The sequence below is a fragment of the Coloeus monedula genome (genome assembly GCF_965178545.1).
Source record: "Coloeus monedula genome assembly, chromosome: 26".
NCBI lineage: Eukaryota > Metazoa > Chordata > Aves > Passeriformes > Corvidae > Coloeus > Coloeus monedula.
Window position 1 is genome coordinate 6614447 of NC_138806.1, and position 23953 is coordinate 6638399.

Genomic DNA, 23953 nt, shown 5'->3' on the forward strand with positions numbered 1-23953 from the left:
GATTATACAAACTCAATCTGTGCCAAAGCTGTGCTCTTGGCACCTTTTTTTGTTACCCAGTGTACATGGAGCAGCCTGATACAGCTTTTAGACTCCAAAGGAGATTCCCATCACACAAAGAACAGCAGCTTCCCCAGATGATGCCCACTCCTACAACAAATAACCAGGAAGGCTTTTTATTTCCTCTCCTCCTTCAGTAAGGGCAGAGAAAGGGGAGAGAAAGGTAACAAATCAGCAACGCTCCCTCAGTGAATAAATGCATGCACACACAGAGTTAACTGTAAGTGCTTCCTTGTGATTCCAGAAACGGGAGGAAGTGAACAACTACAAATCCATACCTCAAGTGCTTGACATAAAAGCATATGTTACCTACAGGAATGAGCTTGAAGGAATCTTAAAAACACGCTGAAGTGCAGTATTACAGGTGCTGGGAAGCCACAGTTGCTATTCAAGTTAATAGAACCTCTGGCTGCCCACCAGCACCTCAAGCAACACTGTCAGCAAAGAAAGGGAAGAAAAAGATCTGGAGCATCAACCTATGACAAACTCTTCATCAAAGAAAGAGCCCTGTTTAGCTCTGGAATTCATTTTGTATCTCGCAGAACAGAGCAATCTGGTGCAATGATCTATTTCTGTAACCTTAAAATAGTTTGGGGTATTTTTTTTATGTTGTTTTATTTTTTAAATGAACAAGTAGAGCCTTGTCTAAAAGAGATTTAAATACCCTGCAGCCAGATGTTCTCAGAGAGGCGGCTCCACACAGGCTGCTCGCTTCAGAATTTTGTATTTATAACATAAAGCCACTGAAGCACCAGTTTGTTGGTCTGTGGTTGTGCCAGAAAATAACACAGCCTTAAGACACAGTCAGTGCTCTTTAAGAAATACACTGGGATATAGGTAGGAAGTCAGGTAAGTACAACTGGCATTTCCATCTAAGCATGCACGTTCTCACCAGTTTGTACATTTGTACCTGTCCGCTCACCTGTCCAAGGACTGGCAGCTTCCTGACACTGAGTTTTCAGCACTGCTTAGAGGGTCCAGCATCTGCAACACAGAAGAAAGCACACAGCAACATCAGTGCAGTCCAGGGCCCAGGAGAGGCTGTGCCAGAGGAGCAGAGCCCACGACTGCCTGCCTACAGGACGTTCAGCTGAAGAAGGGAGTCTAAGCCTACTTAAATGTACAATTTTCCTTTATCTCCCACAAAAATTAGGTTAATATAAAATTTGAGGCACTGCTTTAGTTGTTGAAGGACTCTGCTGTGAAAAATGCAAGCTTTAGCCAGTCTTGTGCTGCATTTTGATCCCAACTGGCTCCAGGAACAGTCTCTGCTGGTGCTGCTGCCTCCACCTGCAAGTTGCCCTTTGGCCTCACTTCCCAGTTTTTTGAATGGAGAGCAGAGTTTCAAAAGCAAGAGGGTCACACAAATGTGGTAATAGGAAACCTTGTCACGCGTGTGACAGCATCAAAACTGCTCAGTCAGAGGTGGACGGGCAATGCCCAGAAGAGGCAACTGCTTCTGGCAGCCCAACAAAGGCTTTGAACTCACACAGCTACAATTTGAAGCTGTTCAAATGCACAAAGCAGCACCTTTTAGAATCCCAGAATGATTTGGGTTGGAAACGACCTTGGGGATCATCCAATTCCACTCTCTGCCATGGGCAGGGACACCTTCCACTAGACCAGGCTCTCCAAGGTTGCCCCTGGACACTTCCAGGGATGGGGCAGCCACACCTTTCTGGACAACCTGTGCCTCACCACCTAATGGTGTTGATGCAACTACAACCAGTGAATATTTGGGAAAGAAAAAGAGGGCCCAGATCCCAGCAGAATCCCTTAACAGCTGGACTTAGGTTGCACCCTGAGGCTCATACTCACACACTGCTCGCTGGTCTCTGGGATGAACTCGCCCTCGCTGTTGATGCTGGTGTAGGAGCCCTGGCGGGCGATGCGCTGCTGCCGCTCCGGCACGTACCCGGGCGGGGGCGAGCTCCGGCCCGTGCTCTGCGAACCTGGGACAAGGACAGGGCTTACACTGCTGCTGGCTGGCACTGCCCGTGTAACAAACCCCAGGCGCCTCCTCTAACACCGAACCCCTCTGGCCACAGCAATTCCAGAGTCAGCCCTACGGTCTGGACTGATGTGGAACCAGGAAAGCCAAATTGTTTGATGTGCACCTGTACTGATGTTTTAGAAGCTACATGATTGATGCTGAAGCCCCTGACAAAGCAGACACCTCTTTCTAACCTCTTCTGCTCAGCTTCCTGAGCATAATTTCAGCACCTCAGGGAAGGCGGGATTCCAGGAATCCCTGGCTTTTGGGCATGAGCTCCACTGCTAATCTCCACTTAACAAAACACTTGTCAGGGCAACCACTCTTCTGTCTTAATTATAAATTTACGGTAATTTCCTTTGAGTGACAGCACATTCCTGCTGGTCATTATCAGCTGAGCTAGTTATACTGACACCCAGCAATTTCAGTATCCCATGGGAGCACTGCTACCTTTGGATATAACCCCCAGTTTCTGTGTTACTGCATGAAAAATCAAACTTTACAGTTAGTTTGGGCCAAACCACTGTTTTGGAGGCCTAATCTGCAATTCCTGGTAATTGGATGAGATAGCTAAAGGACAGAAAGTATGTTTAGGGGCCAAAGGATGAGAAAAACAGTTTAATCATCTGTAGTGGCACTACCTAAAGAGTTTCTCTTGTGCTACCTACTGAGAGAAACTTCATCCTTAGGGTTTATTTTTTCCTTGCAAATCTCGAAGAAGACGAAACTTTAGACACAGAAAGAAAAAAATCCCCCTTTTGCAGTGACCTATCCACCTGCAGCTGCCACCAATTCCCACTGTGAGCTCCAAGAACTGCTGTGGTCCAGCCAATCTGCTCAAGGTCACCCATGAAGTTGGAGGCAGCAGGTGAAGATCAGCTCTCAAGCTGTGCTCCTTACAACACTGTCTTTAATTAACTGTGTGTACTCAGGTGCTAGGATAGATGGGTAAAGATCAGCAAATATTCTCCCAAGGAAAATATTTTCTGTAGAAGTTGTTGTCATAAAAGAGCAAAGGCAAAGAGCTGGGAGAAGTGAACTGAAAAGCAGAGCACACACCTTTGAGGGGGCTGAAAAGCAGAGCACACACCTTTGAGGGGGCTGCAGAAGGAAAATGAACAGTGCTGGCATGGCTTAGAGTGCAAGGGGGGTGAACTACGTAACAAAAGGAGACTGACAGAATCATGGGATCATTAAGGTTGGAGAAGGCCTCCAAGATCATTAAGCCCAAGACTGCCAAGCCCACAGTCTACTGCTCAGAGCTACCACCTGACTCCCCCAGCAGCTCTCGGGGCTCCCGTGCTGTCTGGAGCCACGTGGAGCGCGTGGGAGAAGCCCAGAGCGTGCGTGGCTCCCCAGCCCCGCGAGCACTTTCACTCCTTCCGACCGTGCCACGGCCAGAGCGAGCCCAGGGCCGCTGGCGCTGGCCCAGCTGCTGTTGTGGAAAGGCCCCATCCCTGGGCAGGAAAAGGAAGTTGGCACTAAATCCATGTATATCAAAGGAAGTGAGTGGAAAAAACACAAGCCCTGCCAGAATGCTTAGCAACTTTTTCTTTTTTTTTTTTTCTCTTTTAAATAAAAGTTATCTTTACTTCCAAAGCTCTGAACTGGTGACAGCAGGCTTGAGGCCCTTTGGAGCTCAGGAGCCACACAGGTCCCTCTCCTGCTTGCAAAAAGCTTTTGTTCAACACTGCTTTGGACTTTAAATGCATGACATGGTACGAGTTGGAGAGTCTCTATGCCTGAAACACCAGGAAACAGGTTCCTTTTCCAAACCAAAGATAGGAAAAGAGAAGGAAGAAGAAATGGATGCAAGACCGAGCTATTGCCAAATTACCAGCAGACCTCTGACAGAACTGGAACTCTTCTGGACCTCTTCATAGTGTGACAGTCTAGTACGACATGTTCAGAAAATAAAACTAATGGTTCCTTGACTGCTGAATGACAAGCTATTCAGAAATTATCCATAAGCTGGGATAGGAGGAAAGAGTGTGTAACTGGGATATAGAAGGGGCCCCTTACTACTTGTTACATGTTTACCCATGACAGACATTCGCTATAGTCTGTTGGCTTTGGCACCATTATCTGAATACCTCAGAATGTCAGTAAAGGAGAAATATATATATATATATATAGAGAGAGAGAGAGATATTTTAAATAAAATATTTTTGGCATTCAATTTGTCTGTTAAAAAAGAAATGTGGTGTTCAGACATGCATGGATACCACTGCCTTCTCAGGACCAAGGAATGCTGCTCTTTTTATGCATATTAACTTCAAACTAGGAAGGATGGGAAAAGTCTTTTTGTCCCCATTTCAGCCACGTACTTCACAAGCTTTCAGCACTTCTTTGTTTGCTGCTTCATAAAAACAAACTGTACAGAAGGGGATCAGCAAACTCTCCACAGGATACAACAGGTTTGTTAGACAAGTCCCACATTGAGAACTACTGGTCTAGTTCACAAGTCCTTCCCTGAGCTCATTCTCCCAGTTACCTTTGGTCAGAATAGTGTGGATACAACTCTGGTTTGGGCCCCCCAGTAGGGAGATTGTTGTGGTTTAATCTTTATTTATTATTTGATATTTTGCACTGCAAATACTGATCTAAAATCATGTAATTATTCTGCCTCAAGTTTACAGAGTTAATGAAACTGAAGCACTCCTTTGCCACAGAGAAGAACTTGCAAACAAACCAACTCTGACATTCCCAGCTCCTGGTGCTGCCCTCGTGACTCCCATCACCTGTGCTCTGAGACATTAGCTCTGACAAGCCCCAAAATAGCTGTTGTAACAAACAGAGTCATCCTCTGCTTCTGTTTCCAGCAAAATTTACCTTCTCTCATTTCTGAAGCAGAAATATTTTACACAGAACAGCATTTCAGGCTCTGGCCTTCACACTCTCACCTTCCTCCTCCACTTTCACTGCTCACTGAGCTTCACACCAAGGAGCCAAATCCTAAACCACAGACTTTTTTGGGCCCATAAATCCTGGAAGGTGTTTTACATGTTTTAGTTTTTCATATAAAGGTTAACAGCTTTGAGCATCCTTCAAGAATACATTTGACTAGTGCTGCACAGTTATACAGAAGGTTGTAACACAGAAACTGGGAGAAGTAACACAAATCTGCCAGAGATGGAAGTCATAAAAATTACAGAAGTCTTACATGGACCTTTCCCCTAAACAGGAGTTCACTGAGCTAACAGAAACCCAAAGAAATGAGACAAAGGTACATGTTACTCTGATTTTTTTCATTATCTTTTGTACACCTCTGATTTTGTCTTGTGCTCTACTCACCTGATAACTCCAAGAGTGAAAGTTTAGGCAACTCAGAATGCAGGACACTAGCTGGATATGCAGTAGTAATTCCGAGTAAAATGCTTGATTACAGAAGTCAGGACAGATTCCAAAGCCCGACATAAAAAAAAGTCAAATCTAGGTTTCATGAACTGAAATTGCCAATCTAAATAAAAAGCTTAATGGACTCACATCAGCTTTCCAAATTTCTAACCACAATGGCTCTGGCTTTAGGACATCCCCTTTAACAGCTCCTCAGCTGTTCCACAACTTAGCAAGGAACTTTGAAACATTCTATTGTAAACATATTAAGAGCTTTTGAAAATGAACTGCCTTGTCCTAGAATAACCTTTCAATTTCTCATGGCTCTCCTAAATGCTGTACCATAAACACTAGTGCCCAAAGATACATTTCAACAAACAAAAACATGCAGAAGTGGCAAAAATACTCACTGACAGACAGATGCCTGCTTCTGGGTTCTGGTTGCTGATAAGGTGTGCTCACATCCCCCACAGATTGGGAAGTTTTAATCCTGACTTGCTTGGGCAGTCCAGAATGGGGTGAAGAACTGGTCTGCTGGGTAAAATGAAAAGAATAAATTAAAATAAAATAAAATGAAGTGAGATGAAGGAGCTCGAGCAGCCTGACCACAGTTTCAAATATATTATGCTTAGTACCAAGGAAGTGCTGAGCAACAGTTCCACAGCCCAAAATCTTATTAATTCAGCAAACACAAACAAAAAGGCAGCAAAAGAGCAAGGTTTACAGTTATGGTGTAAAACAGGAGTCAGAGAACTAGAACAAGCTATTGTGCAGCTCAACTCAAGTGCATGATTTGCAGGTCTCAGTGTCTGGCACCACCAGGTACCTGTAAAACACGAGGGGCTCCTGTCCCCCCCTGAGGCCAGGACACAGAAGGACCCACAATTTCCATCAGCCACCTTGGCCAGCAGAGACAAGTTCTGAATCCTGCACTGTTTCAGAAGCAACCTGACTCCCCACAGCCTTTAAAAAGTAAATTCATAATTCAGACTGACTAAGTGAAAACAAATTCTGGAGTTTAATAGCACCAACAGTCAGGAGATGCCAAGATGAATTTATTCATCCTTCCCTGAACTTACATAGCTATTATCTAATTAAAGATCATTTTTCCACAGAGCCCTAATTTCATTCAAAGCAGGAAGAGGAATGAGACACATGGAACCTCCCCCAAGCCAAGGAGATCCTGTGTTACAGCAGGGGCTCAATACCTACAGACACTTTCAATTTTAACCTTGACCCAACACACCTTGTTTTACAAGCAGGTGTAATATTCCCTTCCTCTTGAGTTACAGAATTTATCTTATTTGAGAAGAACATAACCAAAGACACCTCAGGGAAATAAATTCTGATTTCTGAAAATTATTTGAACATGACAGGCAAACAAGGCATGACTATTCCAAAAACTTTAATTCAATAATAAAGTACTGAATGGCTGCTCATTTAATAAGTACATACACTTGAAAGAGTAGGGAGAGAGCCTGATTTAAATCACATAAACCTCCACCATGGGCAGGTTCATGGGAGCTGGATAAAGGGTGCAGAGGTCACCCCGCTGATGGACAGTCTGGTTTTGGTATTACAGGTGTTCCAACTTCACCAGTTCTCCCCCCTGGTTTCTAAACATAAAGAAAAGACTGGCAACAGGTGTGAACCGACTGAGAAAAGAAACGAGTCACAGGAAGAGACGTAAGAAAATTAATCTGAATGCTGCTCACAAACACAGGCTCCTGGTACAAGGGACCCAGCTACTGCTGTAAAGTTCATTTGCTTTCTGTAGACATTTGTGCCAAAGTCACTTTTCCATCCCCAGAAAAAGAAAAGAGCACAACCAAAACAAAATCTGCATCCTGTACTTCAGGAAAATAATGCTTCCCGCTCCCTCAGTGGGATGAGATCATGCAGCCAAGAAACCTCCTTCAGGCTTGTGGGCTTTATCCCACGGAGGGCTCTCCTGTCAGGCAACTCAGAGCAGCAGAGGAAGTTGGAGGAGAGGGGGGGGAAACAGTGGCACTTACTGAAGGCTTTGCTGTTTGTTTCTGCTTTGAGTAAAAGAGGAAAAAACAGCTAATAAACGGACAACACCAGCAGTGGCTACTGGCTGGTGCAGGGTGAGATTTACCAAGTGTTTACTGGTTATGCAAAGTTAGATGGTATCATTTGACAGCTGGCTGCAGCCTGGAGGCACTGACATGAACAGAGGGCTGGGAAAGAGGATTGTCTGACTGTGTTGTACCGAAAGTTGGGGCCACCTTTTACAGGATGTTTCCTGACAACACAGACCACCAGGTCAGACCGAAGACCTTCTTGCCAAGTATTGTCTTCAGAAGAGGCAGCAACAAATGCTCAGGGAAAGGGCACAGGACAAGGAACAGCATCATCCCCTCCTAGACCTTCCCAGTCATTTGGGAAAGGGCCGTTAACACTCCTGAAGGTCTTTGTACTTCCATTACCATGGATTATCAAATTAAAAAACAGCTAGAAGTACATTTACGTTATCATGACAGTTCCAAGAATTACAGGTGTGATTATTTCAAGAGTTGAGCTCCCAGCCTGCAGAACTTGAATAGGGATGAACATTCTAGATTGACAAGCTACTACCAACAGAGCAGCTTTTTGTGTCACACTCTTCAGGAGAATGTGGTAATTAACAAAACAAGTATCTAAGCTATCGAGGTCTTTGGCTTGAAAAGCAGCAAGAGATTAATTCTGAAGAAAAAAAAAAATAGAGATACTGGTTGAGTGAACTGTGTTTTCCAGTCACAGATCAGGAATAAGGGAAACTTCTGACTCTTTTTGCCCTCTTCAGCTTGCAGTTCATTCATTGTCCAAAATGGGCATCTTTGGGAGCTTGACTTAAAAAGATTTATTTTTCATATTATGATCTTTTCTGCTGAAAAAAGCAAAGTACATTGATACTCACTGCCACAGCCACCTGTGGTAGATGAGAGCGAACCAAGACACAAACCAATTCATCTTAGGTGTGAATACTATTAGCAAAGGCAACTCAGTTTCCACAGTCAGGCTGGACTCAGTGCATCAGGGCTACAGAGCTGAAAAATCACTGGGAGCTGTCCCCAGGCTTCTCACCCAGGAAAAAAGTGCTAAAGGCTTTTTCTCAAGGACAGCCTGTGCTCCAAAGGCCAGATAATTCCACATGTCATCAAGTGTTTTCTGCCTACAGCCACTGGGTATTCGATATAAAATGGCCTTCACATGACAGCTTAAAAAGCTGCAATGTTTTAGCCCCCAAACAGCTGCTAAAGCCAGGAAAAAAAGTCCCAACACAAAAAGATACCTATAGCTGAGCCAAAGCAAAGAGGATAAACACATGCATTTGCGCCTGGGAAGAGTGATTTTATAATCCCTGTTACTCCCAGGTAATGCTGCCATCCTGCTTTAGAGTCTTGAGGGGTAAACCCCTTCATTTTGCTGCAGTCCCAGAAGTTGTTACCTACATGGTTTCTGTCCTGGGACAGCAATAGTATCCTCAGGCTTTTCACATTTGAGCTCCGGTCTAAGAGATCTACAGCTTTATCCAGGTCATCTTGGTTTTTCAAAGGAATAGAGAGCTGCAAAGTAAAGAACAGGAAAAAAATCATTAGAAAAGACAGAAAAAAATAAGTCTACTTCTACATTAGGTATTTGAACAAACATTAGAAAAATACCAGAATATGAAACAGGATTCTGGTTGCTCAGTTATTCCACAAATTTTCATTCCAATACTGTCTTACTGTCCTTTTTAATGAGGTTTTACTCCCATGTCAGAGAAACGGCTGACCCTATGCGAATTCCTCTAAAGCACCACCCATGAAAGTATTAATTGCATTAATTGCTACCTGGATTTGCTGTTTGCAAAGAACAAGTCAGCCCCCGACTCTCTGATGAGAAAACGGTCTCAGAATACTTATGAATCCAGACCTAATGATCAAGTGAAAATTCGGTTTCACGTAGAAAGAAGAAGATAAAGACTTTGAAAGAGGGAATCAAATTAGAATTTAAAACTTGCTGTTAAGACTCCATGAAATCAGGCTGAGACACCCTCTATTTTACAGCCCACTCACACCTTAAAATGGGAATTTTATTAACAAAGAACTCTCACTTTTGTCCTACTCTCTCTGCTGATTGGGGTTTTGTATCTCTCTCATTAGGGCAACACCACAACAAAAAAAACCAAAACCAAGGAAAAGCCAGTGTGTCCAGGATGAGAAAGCCACCAAAATACTTCTGATTATTAACAGTGACAAAAGCTGCTCCCTGTGTCACCTCCTCTCCCAATGGCAGTGCCCACAGCCCTCTCACTGCACAGACTGGCCTGCAAGAGTTGTTTTTGAAAGCAAAATACTTCAAATATTTTTTTTTTACTTTCCCAAGAGAGTGTCCTAAGCAACACCAGAACAAGGGAACAAGATGCTGATGTTTGTACAACACACACAGCAGTGAGATGCCTTATCAGGATCAGCACATTTGCATTGGGTCAGGGATTCAACACTGGCTTGTATTAAAGGAAGACCCGAAAATTAATATTTCTGGGTACAGAATTTGTGATGGGGAAAGGATGTATCATCCAGAGACCCCTGACAGCTCAGTACCTCGTTGTTCATGTAGTGGAGGTCCAGGGGCTGCCCAAAGGCTGTTTTCACTTTCTGCTGCACGTCTTCGTAGCGCACGGGACGGACGAATGGGATAATCCTGGGAGGAAAGAAAATCACTGACTCAGTTCAGAGATACACCTGATAAAGCAATCAAATCAGATGGCTGAACCATTAAACCCACATTTGAATGGTTTCCTTTCATCCTCAAGCAGGTAGTGAACCTTTCAAATTTAAATTTGTATGTATTATTTCAATAAGGAATTATTGATCTCTGGCCCATTTCCATAGAGTTTGCCAAAATGCAACACTCAGCTGGAGATTTCAAATAGAATCCCTTTGTCCTGGGCAGAAAAGTATCCTTTTTTGAATAAATGTTTCACATTACAGGATACAAATGCCCCATGCACCTTGGCTTAAAAAATACCACCTGCTCTGGCACAGCTGAGATACTGCCACAAAGAGCTGGATTGTGAGCACCAATTAACAAACTTGTCACAAGGCAGAAATAACAGGATACAACAAGGTCTCCCCTGAGCCTCCTCTTCTCCAGGCTAAACAATCCAAGATCCTCTTCACACACGAACTATTATAATATCTGGTTATACTTTTTGTCCTCAACTGGAAGATTAGTGCTGTTTCCGATGCAATTTTTGCTAGTTAACTTCTAGGAAAAAAAATCAATTTCAACCAAAGAACTTTCAGTTTATTTATATATATCTTCTTCCTATTTCTTTTGCTACATCAGCACACTACAAATGATCAAGGGACTGTTTGCACTTCCAAGTTACTGAGTGGACTATGGAAACTCCAGACCTGTCTTGCTCAGAGGCAACTCAGTGAAATCCTGAATTATCTCACATGAGTTTGTGAGGAAAGGGAGGGAGAGTGGCTTTCTGTAGGGGCAATAGATAGCAGCTGTGGCTGCCTCATCCCTGGAAGCACCCAAGGCCAGGTTGGTCAGGGCTTGGAGTAACCTGGGATAGTGGAAGGTGTCCCTGCCCATGGCAGGGGTGGCACTGGGTCTTTGAGGTCCCTTCCAACCCAAACCATCCTGGGATTCTGTGATTCTGTAATGAACCTGTGCTTTGGAGAGAAGGCTCAGTTTCCCAATCATCCATCCACCCATCAGTACAGCTTCATCAGCCTTGGGTATCCTTCCATGAGATGCAGCTTTTGTTTTAAATAACCCTTGTGTTAGTTGGCTTCCTCAGCCCCTTCCCATGAAGGGTTATCTTGCTACCAGACCTACGATGTTCAGCTATTTGGAAATAATTGTCCTTGTTAAAAAGCAGCCCACAATCACATTTTCTACATATTCCTAGAAACCCATACATGAAATTACAGTGCTCTGGCACCACACGAATGCAATGCAGCTCTCAGTCCCTTATAAAGGCTCCCATTCTACACTCAGTGCATTCAAAAGCAGAGCTGTTCTCAGGTGCCACAAATTCTATTAGTTTAAAAACTCTGTGCACTCCTGTAACACAAAATCCTGGACTGCAGGGTTTAAGAAGCCCATTCCTGCCTGACCACCTTAAATATTTGTGGTTAGATCTGGCAGCGCCCGTGAAACCAAGCACACACACTGACATTCTGGTGCAAGCTCCCTGTCTGGAACTGCACACTGTGCTGGGAGCAGGGAATTCAGGCAAGCACAACTGCATAATCAGACTGACACACAATCAACTTTTCATTTTAGGAAAAAACCCCAAAAAAAACCCCTTCTGCCCCCTGAGCTCCATGCCACGTGAAATGCACCCAGCAGACAGGTAAGATGATAAGCCTGTGGTGACAGGATTTTGTTGCCAACTTCCCCTGTCCTGACATGGTGTGACAAGAAATTGTGACATGTCCCACTGTGGCTCTGGTGTCGTCCCGAGAAAGCCCCTGACACAGGAGAGTGCTGAGCAGACCTGGCTGACAAAGGAGGAAGCAGATCCCAGAGATGATTACATGTCACATTTCTCTCTCAGCACAAAAAGTCAGTGACAGAATTCATCATGTAGGATTTCAGTGAAAGAAACAGTTCAAGTTTTGAGGAAGAGTAGAAATTATTCTCCACAGCCTGCTTTTCCAACAAAGAACACTTCTGCTTTCCTAACAGAAATCCCAAAATCTGACACAGGAAGAGCTTCAACAACTCAGCCAATAACCTCTCCTAGAACAGGCTGTGAGGATCACTACAGACAACTTGTACTCCTGTACCATTGACATTAAATTTGCATTTTATCATGAAACTGTGGACTACTTCATGTTGGAAGTACTGTCTGGCCTGGGAGAAACCAAAGGATTCCCATAAGATGGCTGTGAAGATGGCACATACATTCATGCTTACAACCCAATTAATATCTTCCAAAATAAGGACATTATAACCCAGCATCAAGATCTCTTTTTCCCTCAGTGAGAACAGACTCAGAGACCCCAGACAAGCCTGGAGCCTTCCTGAGTGTTCACACAGCCACCAGTCAATAAACGTTTCGAGAGCTCCTCTCAATTTGATGGCAAGTAAGAGGCTTTTTGAGACCTACTTTGAAATATTTCAGCAAATTTATCCATTGCAAACAATGCTGTAAAAACTGAAACTGCTATTTCAGTTATTTCTGGGTTTTCTTGTAAAAGAATGTCTCTCAAAACCAAATATCAGAGGAAATAACAAAGAAGCTTTTACACCAGTGAAAAAAAATCTTCCCTTGTATCTATTGCTCAATCACAGCAGGGCAGTGATAACGACAGGGCATCAGGAAGTGAGAAACTAGAAAAGAATGACACTAATTTGATCAGCTTCATTTGGTTTTAGTTAAATGAAACGAAATGGGAACACATCTGAAATAAGACTTTCAGGCTGAACTTATTTCAGGGCAGACAGCTTTTAAAAATGCTGCAGTTCACTTACAAATAAATATTACGGAAATAAATCAGTGTTTTATGACACACTGATCTCTAAAAATAACCAAGTTGTGTGTGACCTGTTTGCTATTGCCTTCACTGTGTGATTTTCATTCAGGAAAAAGGAAAGCAAAGCCAACAAAATATTTAAGCTAAATTACTGATGACTAAATTACTCTCCTAAGCAGAGATCCAAAGCAGTGAAGGCCAACTTACCGTCTCTCCCCATTATGTTCAAACTTTATCCTGACATCATTCTGCAGGAGAAAGAACAAAAGGTGAGCTCACAATCAAACTCTGGCACACACAAAAGCATCATATCATGATTTTAATATTTTAACTGTCTCCACGGAAGCTGAAGCAGATGTGGAAACACGTGGCTGATACATGAACACACCATGTGAGGAATGGAGAAATTGCTGAAGGAGAAAGAGAAGGAAAAGGGTAAAAACTAAGATGTAATTTTTGTAAACTGTCACTTAAACAGAGGGCACTGAAATAAACTTTAAAGAAAATTCATCTTTAACACTGCATGGGAATAATCTGAAATTCAGTCCTAACTGCTTATTAATCTGAAGTTAATTTTCTTTAAGCATGCTCAAAGCATGCATGGCAAAAAAAGAGAGAGAGAATGTGCTACATTCTTTATTCTTACTCCTATTTTTAATTTTTATTCCAATTTATTATTCTTTATTCTTAAGACACGGACTAAATCTCTGCTTTTGCAAAAATGCAGCCCCTGGAACTCAAGCTGAGTTACAAACAGGCTGATTCTGTGTCACCTTTTAAAGCCCTAAGGTTTCATCAAAGGGGTCATTACCTCCATCTGGATGGTTAAAAGCACTGACTGTGCAACCTGTGCAGTCACTGTAAACTCAGAAGATGCTCTGTGGCATGCAAGAGTCAGCAAGCTGAACTTTCAACTCTGGACATCGAAGTTCAAACCCCAATTTAGGTCAGAAAGACAAAAATAAAAGGGAAAAATCTGCTCTGATAAGACTCCATCATTTCTGCTGCACAATTTATGTGATTGGAATAGATTAAGCCATCTGTGAAAGCCTCAGACAATAGGCAATCATACATCTAGGAACTTCAAAAAAACAGGGCCAGGAAATGCTCTTTAGCTGGAGGAAGTTTCTGGCAGGCCCAGTGGTCAAGAATGCAGTTCAAAAGCACCCAGGGAGGCCCTAGGAGGACACAGGATTCCTGCAGCAGTGCTGGAGGGACAGCATGGACCAGGGAAAATGACCTTCCCAACCCCAGCAACAACCAGCTGCAGGTGGGTCACTCACAGCTAACTTTAAAGGGCATTTTTTTAGATGTGGGAAGAGAAAGAACTTAGTCCAGAATTACTCCAAAATGAAACAAATTCTGGGGAACTCATCTGAATTGAGCAGTAAAGGAACAATGCAGCAAACAGAATAAGAATAACATCCTATAAAAGATGTCTACCAGCCAACTCCTGATCAAAAAGTTGTTCTTAGACATATTGCATGAAGGAATGATTGCTTTATATCAGGATTTTCAGGAAAGTAAGGCTCTGGTTTTGTTTTAACATTATACTATTTTAAGTAGCACAGCCTAAAGGAACTAAACAGAACAGTTTGGATGCAATGGAATTCAAACCATTTTTCATATTAAATTTCTGACCTCAAGATGTGGTTTAGGCCCTGGAGCAGCCAACTGACACAGCTCTCACCAGCTGAAATTAGACAACACTAGAAGATCCCCAGGGCTCTTTGGAAACCTCTCTAACTTGCTGGTACCCAAGCAAACTACAGCCACTTTCTCAACTCCATTGCTTGCTTCGAAGCCTGTAATTTGGAGTAAAAGGAAAAAGGGGATGGAATTTGGCATTTATTGCTTGATTTTTCCAAAAGGACCTGACATTGCCCATTCATGTCTACTTATCAAAGATCTAAGAAAAGGTGTTCAGAGTGATCTTGGTGTTCCCATTTCAGAGAGAACCTAGAGGAGCTAAGCATCCAGTGCTTTCAGTTTCCCTTGAAAGCAGTGAATCCACCACTTCTTAAAGCAATTTGCATAAACTGTCCTCAGAGATGATTAAAAAGGCAAATCCAGGTTTAGCACTTCAGTGTTCCAGTTCTGTGACGTGGTATCATAAATCACCATTACAGATTTTGATTTAAGGCATCTCTGAATTTCTGTTTCAAAGTCATTTGGAAAGGATTTTGTACTACTTCATCTGTGGATTTGTCCAACACATTCAAGGAAATCCCAGATCCAGCTGAACAAGTAGACTGTGAACAGGCAAAGCATAAGGAAGACAGACATGAACTTCAAAGCCTGCTCCAAAAAGCTTAAACCTGTAACAGGAATAAAACTGAGAAGAGTTATTTTACTGACATAGGAAACTTCTCCTGCTCATGTCAGTCTTGCTGCCAGTAACTTGATTTAATTTTGAACTACAGTAATGGACAAACAATTCTTGATTAGAATTGTTGCTTTTGCTTTGAAGCATTTAATTTAAATGACATTGAGCATCTCCAGACAAAGCTGCACTATTCTGTCCTTCCTTTTTACCAGAACATCAATACCATCATTTTCTCCAAAAAAAGTCTGGAGGAATGTGGAACGAACCTAAAGAGACTTCAAAGCATTGACTCCACCACTCATCACCTTGGGAATCACAGACTGGTTTGGGTTGGGAGGGACCTCAAAGCCCACCCAGTCCCACCCCCTGCCCTGGCAGGGACACCTCCCACTGTCCCAGGCTGCTCCAAGCCCCAGTGTCCAGCCTGGCCTTGGGCACTGCCAGGGATCCAGGGGCAGCCCCAGCTGCTCTGGGCACCCTGTGCCAGGGCCTGCCCACCCTCACAGACAGGAACTCCTTCCCAATATCCCACCTAACCCTGCCCTCCTTCAGCTTAAGGCCTTTTCCCCTTGTCCTGACCCTACAACAAATGTGCACACACTGCTACATCAGGACAGAGTCAGGGAAGAAAAGCCTTCCCAGCCTCCCACCTGTTAAAGGAAATCCATAAAGTCACTGCACACAACCTGAAGACATACTCCTAATTTATAACTGCTAATATGGAAATGAAACCAGCTTTCTCACCGGAATTTTTTTTTCTTCCACTGCAGAGGCACACTGGTTCATTATTGCTGGGCTGCCCAAGAGGGGGGGACTGCTGGCATTGTGCTTTTTCTTTAAAAAACAATAAAATCACTTTAAAAAATGGAAATATGACTGTGAAATCAGAAAGCTACTTGCTAAATTTTTTAGCTGGGCAGACCAAACCCCATCAAAAATACATGTGGGGAGAATGCAGTATACTAAGATGTTGCAAATTATCAAATACATGTATATACATATATATACACATATATAATGTAATATATATTAAATATTTTATTTAAAAATAAATATAGAGCATATACAATATAAGATATATAAAATTTATACTATGTCATATTATATTATATATAAAATACATAAGATCTTACATAAAAGCATAAAAAATAGAAAAGCTACCATATTTGCCACAGCCTGAGCAGGACCAAGGAGGATCTAATTCACATCTGATGCTTTGGCTGTTGGAAGCACAGGACAGAGCCAAGGCAGCAGATCCTCTGTCCACCTGCTCTGTCCCCTCTGCCTCCAGGTCACCAGTTCAGGTACTCACTAACTGGCCCATTACCTGTTTGTTGGAGTGAGCAGTGTCTTTGTTCTTCATGGTGTCATACCCAGGCAGCCGGTGACGTCTGCCCATCTGGAGTGCCACCAGGTCTTTCATGATGGACTTCAAGGCCTCTTGTTCATCTGTGATGCACAAGAATTTCAGGAGTAAGTTGTCTGGGTGAGCACCAACCATGGCATTTCTGCACCTCTGACAGCTCTGCACTGGTTTTCTGCTGGCTCATAGAACAACAACCCTTTTTAGGACCTTTGCAAATACACTGTGATTTCATTTAGTCATAAAAAAGCCCAAACTTAACCAAATATCACAACATAATAAACTGACAGATAAATGTTAAGTCACTTGTCCAATGTCATAGAAGGATCTGGCCAGAGTAAGGATGAGAATGAATATCCCCAGCCCCTAATTCTGTTCAAAAGGCTTCACAACAACCAGTAAAACCTGGACAGATTTGCTAGACCATCACAGGTCATTTAGGAAGGGCAAACTGATGTGCTTCTGCCAAGGAAAACCTGGTAAAAGTCTATTCTTTCCCATTTTATATCCTGTTAACTCTGAATTCTTGCTTGCTAGTGGAACAAACCATGGCCAGTAGAAAGAGAAATGAAAATCTGGACGAAGAATCATCTTGGAGTATCTCTGAACACAAATCCACTTGCACTGATTGCCCCAACACATTCCTCTCTTCCCTCGGAACAAGCTGATGGAATAAAATTCAAACCATTTCATGAGATTTCAAGATCTGCTGAACAGGTTCAAGTTGTCCAGCACTAAGAACATCGTCTGCTGGCAAAGTACAATGCAGCAGGTTCAATTCAAGGCTTCTTGCCTTGCAGCAATATAAAAACACACACTGATTTTTTTCTTGTATGTTCCACTGACTAAGAATTACTTTCTGAAGATTTCTGATGTAACCAATTTAAAGTATTCTCTTCCATTGCCTATGAGTTTTGAGAAGCAATATTTAGCAGAACTTTGTGCAAAATTTAGAGAAAAAAACAAAGATGTACAAGGACAGAAATGCACAGTAGCTGGGCTGTGACTGATGGTGCATGAAGGTCTAAAAGCTATGGAAATTAATCCTTTACTTGAGCAAGGATAACCACCCTAAATTCCTTGATATTCCAAAAGGTAAAGGAAGCTGCCAAGCAAAGTTTTGTCCAAAATGGGATTGCTCTGAGCACTTGGCTGCCAGGCACTGTGCCACAGCTAACAAAGCAGCACCTCATGCTGTCACTCTGCTCCTGGCACATTCCTGCCCACTGGATTGGCTGGCTGGTGTCTCACATATCAAGACTCAAAAAGGTTTGAGGGATAAAGTGCTGTTTCCTTGGCAAGTAATACACCCAGTTAAATCCTTCCTGATATTAAGGCATTACTTAGGCATGGAATTTGAAGCAATGATTTGATCAGCTCTGGACATGCCCAGGAGAATCTGCCCTTTCTGAAAGAGTCTGGGAGGACCTGAACTCTAGTTTTGAATGTAAAGCTTTTTTTTTTTTTTTTTTTTTGGTAATTGGGACTTTTGGAAGTGATGTGAACCAGATGAGGCCACCACAGTCCTACTCACACAATGGTGTGTCAGGTGTGCAGTGCCTGATATGCACAGCCCCTCCTTTCTTCCCTCAATATGTCACTTTGAGGAGTTTGAATTTAAATAAGTGTTTTTGAAGCTGATTTGTAAATAACTGAAACTTAATTTTAAAAATCCACCATGGCTACACACTCATCCCTCATTCATGGCAGTGGTTTGATGGGTAATCACTTGCATTTGGAAGAGTTGTCCTGGGAACAGCTGCTGAACATCAAATGATGGACTGACTCGCATCTGTATTTCTCTGTAAAAGGGACTCATTGGGACTATTTGTTTCTGCAATTTCATGTCGTGCATTTGTTCACGAGTCTCTCCAAAGCAGTTAGCTTATGTTTTATGCAGAAGACTGGCTTAATAATTAATCAATGTCTGAATAACAAACTAGATTTTTGCAATGCTTAAAGATGACTGATGTGGGACACACATGGCTTGTAAAGCACGCAGGGAGCAAGTCCTGCCAAAGGTTAGAAGCAAAACAGGGGAAAAATACACCTATTTGTAAGGAGGAAACATCTGAAGAAGTCCCAGTCAGAACAGAAGTCACACTACGATTATCTTTGCTGCAACCAATAGTTTCTGCCCAGGTCTATTTTAGGTTTCACAGGATCCCAAAATGGTTTGGGTTGGAAGGGACCTCAAAGGTCATCCAGTGCCACCCCCTGCCCTGGCAGGGACACCTCCCACTGTCCCCAGGTGCTCCAAGCCCCAATGTCCAGCCTGGCCTTGGGCACTGCCAGGGATCCAGGGGCAGCCCCAGCTGCTCTGGGCACCCTGTGCCAGGGCCTGCCCACCCTGCCAGGGAACAATTCCTTCCCATATCCCATCTATCCCTGTCCCCTGGCAGTTTGAAGCCATTCCCTGTGTCCTGTCCATCCAGGCCCTTGCAAAGCCTCTCTCTGTCTTTCTTGCAGGCTCCCTTCAGGCACTGGAAGCTGAGTCCTTACTCTGTCCTGAGAGCACCCAACATCTGAGATACATCCACTGTGGACTTCAGAATGTTACATCAAAAACCAGAAACATCAAGCCTAGACCAGAGCATGGAAGGGAATGAAAAGAAATCTCCCAATGGATCTGCAGAAGGTGTTAATTACAGAAAAACTCTTAAAAAAGGAACGCAGAGCAGAGAATATAAAAAAATCCAAATCAAAACCCACCAAATCTCTGCTGTCCAAGACAAGCCAAATGAGACAATAACCACATTGTGGCAGCGGAGAAGAGAGAGCACTCCTTGACATTCCAACAGTGTGGAAAGAAGCGAGGGGTGTAAGTAACACAACCAAAGCAAGAGGCTGCTTTTTGAGAAGCACATCAGCCAAAGGAAATAATTGCTGGGATCTATCTCAGCACTAAGTAACCCCTTGTGGGACAAAAGTGTGAAGAAACAGCTGTGAATGAAGCTAAAGTTCCAGGTAGGCAACGGCACAACTTTTTCTTTTTTTTTTTGTTTTTAAAGTTTCCAACTCTACAGTTGAACGTTTAACCTTTATCTTTACTGGAGTGTCTCCAATTTACTGGTACTCTTTCGCTTTGATGGTATTAAGCACAACCTTGGAGTCACCTCGCAGGCAAAGGCTGAAACTGTGCACAACAAAATACTACCACCTATGGCCTGGAACATCCCTGAGGTTCCTACCACCCAAAACACTCAGGGAAGAGCTGGGATACAAGTTTTCCACTACAGCGCAGTTTGGGTTTGGCCAGATACCAGGAGGATGAAGAAGAGCTTGTCTTGGCAGAGTTCCTTTGGGCAAGAAGCAAACCAGCTATGAAAGCAGTTTATAACTGAGGGCTCATGACAAGAAATCAAGTCAATCAAAGAATATGTCTGGGAATAAGAATTCTCCTTTAAACAGGATCATCACTGGAAAGCAAAGATCAGTGGTTACAATGGTTGGCTACAGGTGTTTGATCCCGGGTTCCAGGCTGTGTATAGCCAGCTTGCTCAGTCACTTGTGTCACAGAGGACACATCCAGCCAACTACGTGTCCCTTACTACTGACTGTAGCTTGGCTACAAAGAGAATTTATTCATTAGCTGAGGCAACTTGTGAATTAACAACACAAACTCTAAAGGGCAGCATCTGGCAAACGCTAGAGCTCAACACTCTCAGGCACAGAGTGGGATTGTTGGGGTGTCCTGAGCAGGACCAGGAGGTGGACTCCATGATCCCTGTGGGTTCCCTCCTACTCCAGATATTCTATAAACCCCAGTTAGTGCCCTGTGAGGTCTGTATCTCACTCACTGCAGTCGCTCTAACACTGAAATACTATTTATCTTCATAAAACTGGAACAGTTCACGTTCTAACAAAGGTGATGGAAAAACTTCAGGTGAGTTTGATTCTTATCATACATTTTTTAGTAGTCTTACACTGAGTAGTCTTACTACTACTAAACCATACATCCTGTAATTCATCCCTATGTTGATGAGGTAGGACATGACAGAGTATTTACCTCTTAAAAATATAAAATAAAGTCAAATATTGATCTGAGCTAGTGTAGGGAAAAACTGTCTCCAGTGAGGACAGCACTGTGATGGATTTAATGTTGAGAAGCATGAGTACTCCTTTATTTCCATCCACACAGAGAATTTCCATAGACTGCCTTGGAGAAGCACGTGGAGCAGCGTTACATTAATCACACAATGCAGAAGCTGCTACAAATGAAAACGAAGCAATTTTTGGAGTGCACTGAGAGACCCTGTTTTGCCTGGTCTCCAGTAGGTCTGGGAAACACAGTTCTGCTTTGTGCGGGAAAGATGTTGTCCAGGAAATGCTTTTCATGTTTTAAAAACTACACTCAAGGATTTTTATAACTTCGATAAAAGCAAACTGCTGCTCACAGAGAAAGTTATTCCTCTCCACAAAGCATTTACTTCAACCAATCCGTGGTTTGTTACACAGGTCTGAACAAGTCAGAAATGGAAACAGTTTTGAAAAAAAAAAAAAAAAAGTCACAAAGAACAGCGAAAGTATCTACACATGGATAAAAACAGGAAGTCTGTGAACCCCCCTAACCCAGGATCATGTTTTATGTGGTGTGATAGCGGGAGCCACGATGACACATTGGTTTAAAAGAGAAAAAAGTGAATAAATCTGTGTATTTGTTATCTACCACCGCAACAGCAAAGCTGGTTTGGGCAAGTGATTGGCAGATCCAGGGGCAATGAAGAAATTTTAGACAAACTGTGTCTATGTTAAAGGTCTCAAAAAGGTCTTTTGAAAGAGTTTCATTTTGAGTCCTTTGCTGTGGGCAGTTTAAGTGGTACCAAAATGCTGCTGTACCCCAGCTTTAGGAAATCAAAAATGACCTGGTCTGTAGAGTGAGGAAAAATCAGAGAGCTCTACGAGGCTGACCCTTGTAGGATATATTCAGGATCCCTCTTCTCATTCACAAATTAAAGGACAAAAATGGGATTTGGGATTTGAGCTGGTCCTAACCTGCAGGCTCAGCCCTGCTCCCTCCCCCCGGGTGTCACTGGGTGCGTGTGAGCCAAGGGAAGGAAGTGACACAGGCAGGAAAACCGAGCAGATCGAGGGAACGACTGGAGCGAGCAGGGCCTGCACACCTCAGAGCCAGCACCGCTCACCCCTGCACAGGGACAGCGAGAGAGGCAGAGATCCCCAAGAGCCCTATTCTCAAGCCTGCCAAGGAGTGTCTGCAGGGAAATCAACCTCAGGAATTGTCCCGGCTGTGCAGGGCTCGGATCCGCTCCAGGTGAGCCCTGGCGGAACCACCGGAGCTCCAGCAAACTCTGACATCAACCACCCCACGTGTCCTTCAGGTGGGTTACAAAACACCAGATTAAAGAACATCAGAGTGTGATATACAGCCCATTACTAATCAGATTATTTGATTATAGCTGCTGAATGAATTTAGGTTTTTCCCATTATAAAGGGATCTGGTTGCAGCTGTGCCATGATACACAAAATGCTATGGTGGAGTGGTCCATGAAATTGTATTTTTTCATTCTGCACTCACATGTCTACAAACACAGGTCCAACTGCCATTGGAAAACACTTTAACGGAAATCCAACTTCCTACTTCTAAACCATTTTAAGTTTATGAACCACCTTGCTGCTCTAAACAGAGCGGATTGCACTATTCCTCTCTGTGTAGCAGAGAAATTGTGATGGATTTGCACGAATTTGTTGTATTTACCAAATCAAAGCAGAGTAAAGAGATATTGAAGCAGCTGTAGAGGAACATCTGCAATGCTTTTTGAATTTAAAGTATAAAAGCTAATCATGCATGCATACTAAATGAAGGAGAGTCTTAGAAAACTAAACTTGGTTGTAGGGAAGACATATTAAAGCTATAGCCCATGAAGCCATGAAACTCCACACTTAGAACAGCAGGGATTCCCTTGCCAATATGCAAATATGAGTAAGTTCTGGTTTAGAACGATTAAAAGTTTAATTCTAGAACCTCTCTTTAAGCTGAAAAAGGAATTAGGAAACACAAGATCCCCTCTATAAGCAGTTCTTTACACAGGACATACAGTCCAAATCCAAATTAATTTGAATTAATCAATCAAATTCAGTCATAGCAACTCCTCATAACAACATCTCCCTCTCGAAAAAGAGTTCTTCCAACTCCTTTGCTTGTTTTTACATGTTGCTGTCTGGGCTAAGAATGGCAAATGAGAACTCGGGGGAGCTCCATAAAGGAAAATCTATTTTGATGGACTCGGAAGCTGCGATTAATACCAAAAATTTCCCCAATTAAGCTGGAGCACAACAATTCCCGTCTCAAGAAGAGCCAACCTCTCCTGGAGGCTGAGCGAGCTCCCTGAGCTCAGTCCGACCCGCTGATCCCCGCCGGCTCTGTCTGGCCAAGTTTAGTAAAAGCCTGGGGCACCGTACGTTTTCCGTAAAGCGATTTTTACCGTTTTAACCAAATCCGTGAAACTGCACCGTTTCCCCGCGGCGCTGCCGATGCCCGGGGCCGCGCACCGGCCCGAGCGCCCCGCGCCAGCCGCCCGGACCGCGGGGAGCCCCCGCTCCCGTCCCGAGAGGCTCGTCCGCGCCGCCGCCACCCCCTGCCCGCCCCCTCCGTCCCCGGCCCATGACGCGGCCCCGGTTCCCGGGGTTTCTCTGCCGCTTCTCACCCATGTCTGCGGGCGGCGGCCCCGCTCACGGCGGGCGCTGCGGGACGGCGCTGTCACCGCCGCGGCTCCATGGCGGCCGGGCCGAGGGGGAGGGCTCAGAGCCGCCGCCGCCACATTCCCAGGCCCCGCGCCGCCGCCTCCTCCCGGCGGCCGCGCTCCGGGAGCGGCGGGCGGGGGGTGGGAGGGGCGCGGGCGCTCCCGGTGCGTCCCGGGCCCCCCGGTCCGTCCGGGCCGGTCCCGCCGCCGCCGCCCGCAAAACAAACCGCTCGGCGGCCGCCGCGCACCCGCCGCCTCCTGCCAATCACAGCGGCACCCGCCGCCGCCCGCCAATCAGCGCCGCCGCCGAGCCCACCCGACGGCGCTGCCGGCCAATGGGCGCGCGAGCAGCCGCACCGCCCGCCCCGCCTCCCCGCGGAGCCGGCTGTCAATCACGGGGGCCCGGTGCGCCGCGGCAGAGCCACGCCCCCTCGCCCCACAGGAGGCGGGGCACGTCAGACCACGCCCCCGCGGCTGTCAATCAGCGTGACGGACGGCGGCGCGGCCCCGCCCACGGGCCGGCTCCCAGAAAGCAAAAATCCGGTTTTGTCCTTGTGCCTGCAGCAGAGCAGATCATAGCTCCTTTCAGACTCCATTGTAATAGAAATCCAGCCACTTTCCCTCCTTAATACACGCCCTGTATTTGTGGTGTCATCCTGGTAGCTTTTTGCCCCTGTTCGAATTCCT

At 44.3% G+C, this 23953-nt stretch overlaps 1 protein-coding gene across 4 annotated transcripts in view; it reads right to left on the reverse strand.

The window, feature by feature from the left end:
* The window catches only part of MAP3K3 (mitogen-activated protein kinase kinase kinase 3), a 38806-nt gene extending 15303 nt beyond the window's left edge, over nt 1-23503 (reverse strand). For 2 of the 4 annotated variants that reach the window (XR_014227102.1, XM_082297506.1), the window contains exons 1-9: nt 23231-23503; nt 16530-16743; nt 15947-16036; nt 13084-13124; nt 9979-10078; nt 8845-8958; nt 5800-5923; nt 1879-2012; nt 983-1044 (exon numbers count right to left, since the gene is read on the reverse strand). Coding sequence is in view for 3 of the 4 variants with exons in the window: in XM_082297506.1 (XP_082153632.1) it covers nt 983-1044; nt 1879-2012; nt 5800-5923; nt 8845-8958; nt 9979-10078; nt 13084-13124; nt 15947-16036; nt 16530-16703 (839 nt within the window). In the remaining variant the exon portion in view is untranslated. The remainder of the gene's footprint in view (nt 1-982; nt 1045-1878; nt 2013-5799; nt 5924-8844; nt 8959-9978; nt 10079-13083; nt 13125-15946; nt 16037-16529; nt 16744-23230) is intronic. The other 2 variants (XM_082297507.1, XM_082297508.1) reach the window with 2 other exon arrangements.
* Nucleotides 23504-23953: the final 450 nt, after the last annotated feature.